Below are 11,893 nucleotides of genomic sequence, written 5' to 3'. Positions count from 1 at the left end.
AAAAGGTATACATCTCTTCTCATATTTGAACTCGTTTTCTGTTTCTGTGTTTTTTGGTTAGGTTTTTTTTCATAATACCCGATTGTTTTTTTTTTGAAACTGGTCATCAAGATCCTGGTACTGCTAGTTTTTTGTTTGGATTGTGCAGGTTCGTAACGATCGATCTGGATTGGAAGCTCTTTGACGATCTGTATTAAAATGTTGAAGTTAGATCGATAAATCCCTTATCTGAAATAACTCTCGTGGGGTCAGATTTCATCACTGATAAACCCTCGAAGAGAACGGATTTAGGGAGTCGATCTTGTAAACAATCCGGATTAGTGCACTGTGAGGTTTCTTGTTCCCTCTTTATCCTTTTCTTAACTGTGATTGTGAGATATTCTGGTGTCTAGTGTACATCAGCTGGCTGTTTTCCTTTTCTCTTGTTCTTTTATTCCTGATCTTGATCGAACTGGGTGTTTGACTGTCTTGGGCCCCGACATACTGTGGTGACCATCTGGACATTAAGTCAACATTCTTGTTCCTTGTGTTTTCCTTGTTATTTCCTTTGTGTTTTCTGTGATCTATAATGGCTGATATACCAGAGGGTAGTGGGTCTACGAAAGAAAAAGATTCTACTACCCCAGGTACCCCAATTGATTTTGATGATCCATTGTATATTCATCCTTCTGATAATGTTGTAACCTCTATCATTACTATCAAACTTACTGGAAATGAGAACTATCGTCTATGGCGTAGTGCTATGATAAGAGGGCTTAAGGCTCGGAATAAGCTAGGGTTTGTAGATGGTACACTTACTCTTAATAACACTGAGTCATCTAAGTCCTCTAAATGGGAACGTGTCAATGCTGTTGTTTGTAATTGGATTTTAGGATCAATATCTGAGTCAATTTATGCTAGTCATGTGTATTCTGATAAAGCTGAGGATATTTGGAATGAATTGTTTGAAACCTATAATAAAGCTGATGGATCGATAATATTTAATATTCATCAGCAGATTAACAACTTAAAACAAAATGGCTCTTCTCTTTCAAATTACTATAATAAACTTGATTCATTATGGAAAGAATTTGATGGTTTAACTAGCTTAACAGAGTGTGTATGTGAGGCTGCTACCAAACTTAGTGATCATTCTAAACTAATGAAATTAATGCAGTTTCTTAGTGGTCTTGATGATACTTATAGCCAAGTTAAAAGTCTTATTCTGTTAATGGAACCATTGCCAAATGTTAAATCTGCCTTTTCTATCTTATCAAGAGAAGAGTCTCTTCAAAAACATGGTGCTTTAGGTGTTTCCAGTTCTTCTAAAACTCAAGCGTCAGCTTTCAATAGTAAAACAAGTGATTTTAAAAAGTCACAGGATCAGAATAGGTCGAGGAGTCAGTTGCAATGCAAAAATTGTGGTGTTAAAGGTCATTCTATTGATAGATGTTATAAGTTGATTGGTTATCCAAAAGATTTTAAATTCAGAAATGGAAATAATAATCAGAAAACTTGAACTCTTTCTATGAATTCTTCTACTGTTGAGTCTAATAATGTTAATTCTAATGTTCATTCTGAGTCTGTTCATAATAGTAATGTTCACTATCTCACTAGTGAACAATATAATAAGTTTCTTCGGTTGATAAATGAGAAGTCTTCCAACGAGGATGTTACTGCACCTGGTAATATGGCAGGTACATCTTTGTTTTACTGTTGTAACTCCTTTTCTAATATTGATAGTTCTCAAAGTTGGATTATTGACTCAGGGGCAAATCAACATATGATTTCCTCTGAGTCCCAACTGAAAGATGCATTTGATGTGTCTGGTCTTAATCTTTTTGTAAAACATCCAAATGGGTCATCTGCACCTGTGAATAAAATAGGGAATTTTCAGTTGTCTTCTTGTGTCACATTGTTTGATGTCTTTGCTGTACCTGATTTTAATGTTAATCTTGTGTCTGTACATAAGTTGTGCAAAGATAGTAGGTGTGAGGTTGTATTTTCTGAGAATAATTGTAAAATTCAGGATTCACTATCAAAGGAGATGGTGGAGAGTGGTAGAGAATCTGGGGGGCTGTACTATCTTGATTGTATCCCCTCAGGTAACTCTTCAAATTTTTCTAATACTAGATGTTATGTATCTAAATTTACTTGGCACAATAGATTAGGTCATCCAGCTGATCAAGTTTTAGGACATCTGAAAGAAAAATTAAAACTTGGTAATGAATCACTTTCACCATATGATGTTTGTCATAAGGCTAAACAAACCAGGGAATCATTTCCTCATAGTCAACATACTTCAACTTTGATTGGTGAATTAGTTCATTTGGATGTTTGGGGACCATATAGACTTGCTTCAGTTGAAGGTTTTAAATACTTTCTGACTATTGTGGATGATTTTACTAGGGCAACTTGGGTTTTTCTTTTAAAATCAAAAAGTGAAGTTTTTTGTTATTTTAAATCTTTTGTGAATATTCTTCAAACTCAATTTGATGTAAAAGTTAAAGTAATTCAATCCGATAATGGGACTGAGTTTGTAAATAATCAGATGAACTATTTTTGTATTGAAAATGGGATTTTACATCAAACATCTTGTGCTTACACTCCACAACAAAATGGAGTTGTGGAGAGAAAGCATAGACACATTCTCAATGTGGCACGATCACTTCTTTTTCAATCAGGGCTTCCTGTTAAGTATTGGAGTGATGCTATTTTAACTTCGGTTTTTTTAATAAATAGGATGCCTTCTTCTGTTTTAAATGGGGTTTCTCCCTATGAGTTGGTTTTTAAAAGGGCACCTGTTTTTGATCATCTTAGAGTTTTTGGCTGTTTATGTTTTGCTGTTAAACTTAATGTAGGTGATAAATTTTCTGAACGTGCTGAGAAATGTGTTTTGTTAGGATATTCTGTTGATAAAAAGGCTTATAAGCTTCTTAGTCTTGATTCTAACTCATCTTTTGTATCCAGGGATGTAAAATTTTATGAATCTGTTTTTCCATTTAAACTAAAATCAACATCTGTTGATAAAGTGACAAGTGTTTCTGGCCCTAGTGATCCTTTTTCCTATGATGTTTTTGACACTAATGATTATCAAAATGATTCTATTAATCCTGATGAGTTGAGAATTGAGTCCCAGTTGGATGGTGCTGATGCAGCCATTGACTTGGATGATGTCAGTAATGAGACTATTAACCGAAGTGGCGAGGCAGTTGTGCCTCCTACTGGGTCTTCAGTTTCTTCTTCTTCTGGGGTGTCTGAGGAAGATAGTCAGTCTCATTTTTTACCTTCAATTGAGCAGTCTTTGGGTCCCTCCAGGTCTAGACGTGAGTCAAGAATGCCTGTTAAATTTTCTGATTATGTGGTAGAAGGTAAATATAAGTATGGTATTGAAAGAACTGTGAATTATTCTTGTCTTAATTCTGAAACTAAATGTTTTGTTTCAAATTTGAATAAAACAATTGAACCTAAAAATTTTAGTGAAGCTGTTACTGATCCAAATTGGGTCAAGGCTATGAATGAGGAAATGGAAGCTTTACATAGGAATAATACTTGGGAAATAACTAATCTACCAAAAAACAGGAAAGCAATTGGATGTAAATGGGTGTATAAAATTAAATATAAATCTAATGGTGAGGTTGAGAGGTATAAAGCTAGGTTAGTTGCTAAAGGTTATAATCAAAGAGAGGGAATTGATTTTGAGGAGACTTTTTCTCCTGTTGCAAAAATAGTAACTGTTCGTATTATCATTTCTTTATCTGTTCATTACTCTTGGTCATTATATCAATTGGACATAAATAATGCTTTTCTGTATGGGGATCTTTCAGAAGATGTATATATGTGTCTTCCACCTGGTTATTATTCTGAAAATGATCTTAGGGTCTGTAAATTAACTAAGTCTTTATATGGTCTTAAACAGGCGCCTAGAAAATGGAATGAAAAACTGTGTGCTGCATTGTTTATGTTTGGTTTTCAACAAAGTGTTAATGATTACTCTTTGTTTATTAGAAAATGTGATAATTCTATTACTATTCTTTTGGTGTATGTTGATGATATTATTTTGACTGGTAGTGATGAATTGGAACTTAAGAAAGTACAAGAATTTATGAAAAGTCAGTTTTTAATTAAAGATTTAGGTACACTTAAATATTTTTTAGGAATAGAAGTAGTAAATATTGAGTGTGGGTTGTGTTTGAATCAAAGAAAATATTGTCTTGAGCTTTTACATGAATATGGTATGCTTGGATGTAAACCTGTAGCTACACCATTAGAAACTAATTTTGTGGTAAGTTCAGGAGACTTTGATAAAAAGGATGAATTGTTGAGTAATAAAACTGAATTTCAAAGACTTATAGGAAAGCTGATTTATCTTACTATAACAAGGCCTGATATTTCTTATGCAGTTCAAGTTGTTAGTCAGTACATGCATAAGCCTAGAAAATCTCATTTAAAAATTGCTTTCAGAATTTTGAGATATTTAAAAAATAGTCCCGGGAAAGGTATTGCTTTGACAAAGCATGATAGTTTTGAATTAAAAGGATTTGTAGATGCAGATTGGGCTAAATGTCTTACCACCAGAAAATCTGTAACAGGTTATTTGGTTTATTTTAATAACTCTTTAATTTCTTGGAAAAGTATAAAACAATCTACAGTATCAAGATCATCAACTGAATCAGAATATAGGGCCTTAGGGTCTATTACATGTGAAATATTGTGGGTTTTGAAAGTTTTATTTGAATTAAATATTAAAGATATTATTCCTGTTTCAGTATACTGTGATAATGATTCAACTATTAAGCTAGCTCTTAATCCTGTATTTCATGAAAGAACTAAGCATTTTGAAGTTGATCTTCATTTTATTAGGGAAAAATTTTCAAGTGGTGTATTGAAATTAGTAAAAATAAGTTCTTGTAATCAAAATGCTGATTGTCTTACAAAATCTTTGAGTGTTAAACAGCATGAGTTTTTTCTAAAAAGGTTGGGTCTTATTGATGTTTTTTGTAAAAAACAATAAATATTTGATTGAGGGGGGATGTTGAAATAATAATATGTGTTACAATCAAATATTTATATATGAAGAAAGGTTATTTTGGTATAAGGAAACAGGTACATGCGGGTTTACACGCGGATCCTTACTCGGGTCTTGGCTGTGTTCGGGTAAAACCGAAATATAAAAGAGAGAAGATTTTTTCTAGAGGAGAGAGAGAGTCATTTTTACATCTTCATCCGTTTACAGATCTACACATTAGGGTTTCTAGAAGTGATAGTCTCTCTTGTTTCATATTGAGTTCTTGTTTCTGTTTGTTCTAATACGTGTATAATAAACAGGTTAAATAGAAAAGATGATTAGATTAGGATGAGTGTTTTGTAATCGAGAGTAGATTAGGTTGATTGTAGTGAGTTTTCAGTTGTAAGTATATGAAAAAACCTTCTGTTTCTTTGTCATAAAACGATATAAGAAATGAAGATGTTGGGAATGATTTGAGTGTCATTTTTTAACTCATTAAGACATGGATGTTACAAATTAAAGACAACACTCCAAACATTAGAAAACACAACACATGTTCAATTGTCCCCACTCTTTGTGCTAGTAGATAACGAGTTAAAATATCAAGTTCTAATATTTCCATAGAAATATATTTATCTCATTAAAACGTGGATGTTACAAATTAAAGGCGACACTCCAAACATTAGAAAACACATCACATGTTCAATTGTCCCACACTTTGTGCTAGTAGATAACGAGTTAAAATATCAAGTTCTAATATTTCCATAAACTATGAAACCTTTTAATACCAAATACATTGAGAGGTCTACTAATAATATAGCTAAAACTGAAACCAAAATTTCAAGTTATATAATAGGTATGGGTGACTTGGGTTGAAAGGATCGAATAAGCTCAGTATCAGGCAAATTTAAAGCCGGAAGAGAGAAATGACTTTGAGTTGAGCTTCCTTTTCTAATCTCTTTCATTGTTATCAACGCTGCAACAGTGTTTCTGAAAATCCCTTCTCCCACCATCATGATCGGTGGCTCTTTCATCTCATCCGCCACTACCACTGTCGGAAAAAGCTCATCCATGGTGGTTTCACATTCTTTCACAAGCTTTGAGATGAGCTCTGTGGTGAAGAAAGGTTGCTCCAAGACCTTTTGGATGAATGGCAAACGCAACAATCCTCCGGTTTGTTTGTCGTATTTTTTTAGAATTTTTGCCATTCCTATGTTAAAAATCCAAAATTTATAAAGTTAGTTAATTTTATCCATTTGCTTTTGTTTACTTCTTTTGTGTCCCATAAAAAATGGGTCCATTATTTTCTAGGAAGATAACATTAATACTCGATAAATATAAATGTATAGTAGTAAAAAACAAAATGATTTCATCTTTGATTGGATAATAAAATGGTCAAAATTGTTGACTTTTTGTTTCTTGATTTACCGGTGTAATTGATGTTGCTGTAGTTGACTAAAAGCACCATTTCACCATGGAAGTCAACCATATCTTTTCTGATTTTTGCCATTTGTTCTTCATACTCTCCTGATGATGGTTCACTCTCATTCGCCCTTTTTATTCTTTGTTGTAATTCCTGCATTTTATAAATAAAAAAAAAGTTACAAGCAAATTATTAAAAAAAAAAAAAAAAAAACGGTCTTTTATCTTTGACTAAGTCAACATAAGGGATGTGTCATCTTAGCATTTTCAAAATATCAAGCGACATGTAAAATCTTTTTCGATATGTACATGATAATTTGATACAACCATAAAAAACAAAGAACTTATTAAGTGATGAATTAAATTTCCGGTAAATAATTTAATCACATGTTACAATATGGTATTTTAACTGGCTGAGTGATCATACTGTCATGTCATAATCCACGACAAATGGTTTGACTTTCTAATTATAAATCGATATACTAAATAAAACACTGAGATTAACTTCGATTTCTTGTTAACCCATATACAAGACAAAAAGCTAAAATAACTTCTTGACATCTAAATTATTCTAAAGATTTTTTACCAACAAGAAAACTCTAATTGCGAAATAAATGAACTTCAAAAAAGATTGATTTTTTTTTTGCTTATGTTTCCAACCGAGCCTATGAAGCCAAATCAATATAATCTTCTTCGTTAAAATTATATATTTGATATTAATAAATAATAATTATAGTTGTTTGTAAATCAAGATCATTTAGATATTATTATAAATTATATATTAGTCATAAGCAAATCCAGACTAGAATATACCTTGTGACGAATAATGAAGTCCTCTTCTTGTTCCATGAAGAATACATTAAATTTCTCTATCTCATTGTTCAAAAGATACACGAATTGAGCTTCGGATTTTCCATACTCCAAAGACGAAGATATCAACCTAACAAGCTTCTTCAAATCCTTGTAATTCAAATACATATCACGCCACCCTGGCAATGTTTCTTGAACATGTTGCTTCAATCTCTTGCCAAATTTCATTTTGATCGTGTTAATAAATTAAAACCAAAAAAAATAAAATATGGGTATTGTTAGGGGGCTTCAAATCTAGAATACCCACATCACAAAAATCAAAAAAAGAAAATATAATGAAACATATGAACTTTGTGAGATTTTATTAGCAACAATTGGGTTAAGAATATTTGAAGAGCATATGCTTGGCGTGAATGAAGTGGCAGTTAGAGAAAAGTGTAGGAATTGAGTCTTTGATGCAAGGGAATTCTTGGCATATTCCATTTGAAATACTCATGCTTTATACCAACATCAAGTAATATTTTCCCTTTTGGTAATAAAATAATATTAAGAACTATTACTTTGAATTTTCTTTTTGTAAAAGAACATTTAATACATTTATTAATTATGAAAACTCCGATTCTACCATGATATGTGTCGTCCATTTGTATATATTAATTTAATCCTGACATGATATATGTTGAAATAAAATCAAGATACTGTTTGTTTGATTATTTGTATTTAATAAATTTTTTGTAAAAAATGCATGGAGCTAACTTCTTTCCATGCCATACCCGAAACTGTAATCCCTCTTTTTTTTTTAAACTTTTTCATAAATATTTTCTAAATACATGAATTTTATTTAAACATATGTTAGAAAATAAACCCTTATAAAAAATAATTATTGAGTTTTTGTTGAACAAATTTTTAAAATTACTAATTGATTTTTTTTTTTTGGAAACGATAAATATATTAAAAACACCTCAAATTAGGACGATGCAAGGAGAAAAGTACAACATAAAGATGATAAATATGAAAAACCAATTATATTAATTTTTGGTCTATTATAGCTATCCATTAATTTCTTTATATACCAGAAATCCCTCTCTTTTATTGTTCTATTGAAGGTGTGACTTGTGACTGCATAAAACCCCCAATTATTATTGGGAGAATTTCATATATGTCCTTCTTAAACATCAAAATATCATATTTACCCAACTTAATTTCTAAATATCATATTTACCTTTCATAAAATTTCTAAATATCATATTAACATTCATAAAATTTCAAAATATCATATATGTCCTTTTTAAACATCATAATATCATATATGTCCTTCTTAAATATCAAAATATCGTATATGGACTTTTTAAACATCAAAATATCAATGGTAATATCTAAAATATCCTTCATCTACAATATAATCACCAAAAATAACTAAACAATCAAAATATACATTCCATAGAGAGGGTTGAAGATGAATATTTTTGTTTGTCAAAAAGACGAAATTCCAACAATTTAGAAGTTCACATTCCATTATTATAGACATAAGGATAATATCGTTAAAATTTTTAATTATTATAGTAATTTTAAGTTATAAAAAATGATTATAAAATATTAAAAACATTACAAAAAAAGGATTTGGGTAAATATGATATTTTGAAGGTTTATAAAGGATAAATACGATATTAAGAAATTAAACTGGACAAATATGATATTTTGAGGTTTAAAAGGGGCATATATGAAATTCTCTCATTATTGTATTTCATAAAAAAAACGATTAATTAAATGTTTTAATGCCAAAAAACACACTTCTTATTGATAAAGCGCAACATGTGATGTACATAATCATGGAAAAACGAAACTCTTTAAACGTTTTAATAATAAAAAGGTTTTTATAAACATAAATCTACTATATTACTTTCTTCGCTGATTGGAGTGTATTTTTTGCTCCCACAATGTAATATTTGCAATTGTGGTGGATATTTCATAGATACAAATGTTTTAAGGTTCATTTTATATCGAGAATATTATTAATGTTTTGTGATATATAATATTTTGGATAATGAAATAGGTTTGGTGTGGACTGAACAAAAAACACGACTTAGTTTTTTTAATATTTTGTATTTTTTTATTAAAAAGAATTATAATAGTGAGTTTTGATTGAAAGATCGGGTTTAAAGTAAAAATTGTTATATTATTATTGAAGTTAGTTGAATATTTATTTAAGCTCACATGTTAAGGTTGATTAGCATGGATGACAGGCGGATGATAATGGTGGGTAGTTTACATTTCTCGGACTGTGAGTAAAAAAGGTGAGCTTTCGCTGTCATCGTAGCTTCACGCGTGGACAATTGAAATTATGGGAAGGGATAATTCCTACGAATCTCCGAACGTACCTCCAATAGGAAAAGGAAAAATAACAGAAAATGGGACGTGGGAAATTGTTAAAAGAAAAACCAAATGTAGGAATATTAGTGCAGATCTTTTTTTTTTTTTTAATTATATTTTACAAGAAAAAACATATTTAGGAAATTGTTATAAGATTTTTATACCGAAGGAAGTGGCGTAATGTCATTTTAGGTGTTTGGAGCAATTTCGTTCGCATATCAATTTTGTCACATGGGTTGAGTTAACAGTGTATTATTATTATTATTATTATTATTATTATTATATATTTTGATACCTTAACAAACATTTAGCCTAAAATACTGAATATTAAAAGGTATAACCCTTAAAACATCATATACAACAAATTTATGCATAAGTAATGAATCAATATTATTCAGTCAAGCATTGAAGAAATCAATCTCATATTGTCCCTCTTACTAAGGGGTTATTGTTTTGACCTAGCTCTTCTCCTTATTTGAATTCTATCTTTGGCCTCCATTTGAGGAGAAATTTGAGGTCAAGAAAGCTTATATCCCCTAATATCCTTTTCATTTTCATCATTCTCATTTCATTCAAAATTTGGATCGACCCCTTCTCAATTTATATATAGAAGTAAATGACAATTATGGTTTTTTTAAATGTATTTCGTCATTTCTTGATTATTTCTCTACACTCCAAGAAATTGATTTTTTTACATAAGCTTCTATAGAACCAGAGGACGAACAAGTTTGAAGAAGACAAAGATTTTGATGAAACCACTTCCATTTTCTGGTGAGTCTTAAGCAAAAAGGTGTGTAAACCCTAATTTGATGAGGATCACTAAGTTTATGTTCTATTATACTTTATATACATGTTTCTTCCCTAATTATGCATGATCTGATTTCATCAAAAATGTATGTGCAGGTTGAATCTGGAAGGTAACCACGTTGATTTTGTTGTTGGATTACGGAGTGCAGTTAGATTAATTTGTAATGGCGAGTTTGATAGACGTTGTGGGAGAACCTATTTCGACATCATCGGTGCTTCGTCGGCGTCGAAGCACATATAGACCAGATGCAGAGATGAAAATATTTCCTTCCTCAAGTGCAAGAAGGACAATGCCAATCCAGAGATATGCCTCGAGAAAGGCAGACCAGTGAGTTGTTATGTTATGTCCTTATAAGTATACATTTTTCTGTTCACCTTGGTCGTGTGATTTTTCATAGGAAATGGAGAGATCTATGTAATTAGGCTATGCTTTTGTCTCATTCTCATCTATCTATATTGTAGTTGTGATTTAATTGAGTATGAAATAAGAGATCAGAGTTATGTAAGAATTATGAACACAATATCTAAATAAAGTTTGTTTGGCTCGATTAAGCTTTCTGGAGTACAACGAATATTCAGAGAATAGATTGTAAATAACGAAGCTATCCTCTAACTCCGGTACTCGTCCCATATATATATGGATCAAGAAAGCATACAAAAAATATAAGGGACTAATACACTTAAGTTTTGAAACATAATGCCCTTATAATAAACAATGTACAAACAAGCTTCGACACTAAAATAGACTAAGACACATTTCGACACCTCACAATACTTTCGAACGCAACATTCTACCCCTTTGTGAGAAGTGTTGAATCTAAGTCAATAGCATCTGGCCTGCTTGATGAATCTCTCTTCAGATCTCTGAATACCAATTTATAATCTTCTTAATCTCAGCCTTGTCACCATCATTATTCTTCTTACAATTATTCATATGAACAATTAAAGTCGTATAATAAGAAGTTGTATATCTCTCCACATCATGGGCTTGAAACAATAACTTTGTATTCTTTCCTTTCTTGTTCTTCCCAACATAAACTACTCCTAGGGGCTTCAAGAAAATTTCACCATCAACATACGACTTCAAATCTACTTGAATCTTCAATAAAGATTGGGGCACTGAAATTTGTTTGCCAACAACCATAGCTAACTCAACATCAGTTAATGTAAAATATTCATAATAGTTTTCTATGAATAACTTGATGTGAGCAAATCCAATCAAAAAATCTTCTTTGTTGGTTAGTCGGAGCTTCGATACATCAATTCCCTTCAAAACTTTGGCAACACAAATTAGGTCATGAAGATTCATCAAAAGAAAGTCTACAACTGAAAAGTCGACTGCAACGTTATTTTCTCTGACAATGTGAAAACGATAATTCTGCAATACTGCTTCGAATAAAACAACCTTGGAGATATTGAGAACTCGAATGATTTTAACCAGAGACAATATTTCCTCTTCCATCTTTCCCAGAACAGCATGAAACCGAAACTTCATTC

At 31.2% G+C, this 11,893-nt stretch overlaps 2 protein-coding genes across 2 annotated transcripts; one reads left to right on the top strand and one right to left on the bottom strand.

The window, feature by feature from the left end:
• The first annotated feature begins 568 nt into the window (after nucleotides 1–568).
• LOC145036351 (uncharacterized) lies at nucleotides 569–1,498 on the top strand. The gene has a single exon (XM_078984796.1). The coding sequence runs from the start codon at nucleotides 569–571 to the stop codon at nucleotides 1,496–1,498; it is 930 nt and encodes a 309-aa protein (XP_078840922.1).
• A 4,142-nt stretch (nucleotides 1,499–5,640) lies between these two features.
• Nucleotides 5,641–7,687, bottom strand: SPX3 (SPX domain protein 3). Its single transcript, XM_078982517.1, has 3 exons — nucleotides 7,223–7,687; nucleotides 6,416–6,563; nucleotides 5,641–6,197 (listed from the first exon to the last, which is right to left on the bottom strand). Exons 1-3 carry the CDS (start codon nucleotides 7,445–7,447, stop codon nucleotides 5,833–5,835), a joined length of 738 nt encoding a protein of 245 aa, XP_078838643.1. The 5' UTR covers nucleotides 7,448–7,687; the 3' UTR covers nucleotides 5,641–5,832.
• Between the last annotated feature and the right edge of the window lie 4,206 nt (nucleotides 7,688–11,893).

Source organism: Lactuca saligna, chromosome 3 (genome assembly GCF_052625555.1).
Source record: "Lactuca saligna cultivar CGN05327 chromosome 3, ASM5262555v1, whole genome shotgun sequence".
NCBI classification, from domain to species: domain Eukaryota; kingdom Viridiplantae; phylum Streptophyta; class Magnoliopsida; order Asterales; family Asteraceae; genus Lactuca; species Lactuca saligna.
Note: the sequence above shows the minus strand (reverse complement) of the source record. Positions and strands in the feature narration are given on the sequence as shown.

Coding starts and splice junctions, on each gene's coding strand:
- LOC145036351 (XM_078984796.1), top strand. CDS start 569: ATGGCTGATATACCAGAGGGTAGTGGGTCTACGAAAGAAAAAGATTCT.
- SPX3 (XM_078982517.1), bottom strand. CDS start 7,447: ATGAAATTTGGCAAGAGATTGAAGCAACATGTTCAAGAAACATTGCCA. Junction 6,564..7,222: donor ACTTCATTATTCGTCACAAG/GTATATTCTAGT, acceptor TATAAAATGCAG/GAATTACAACAAAGAATAAA. Junction 6,198..6,415: donor CAGCAACATCAATTACACCG/GTAAATCAAGAA, acceptor TTTTTAACATAG/GAATGGCAAAAATTCTAAAA.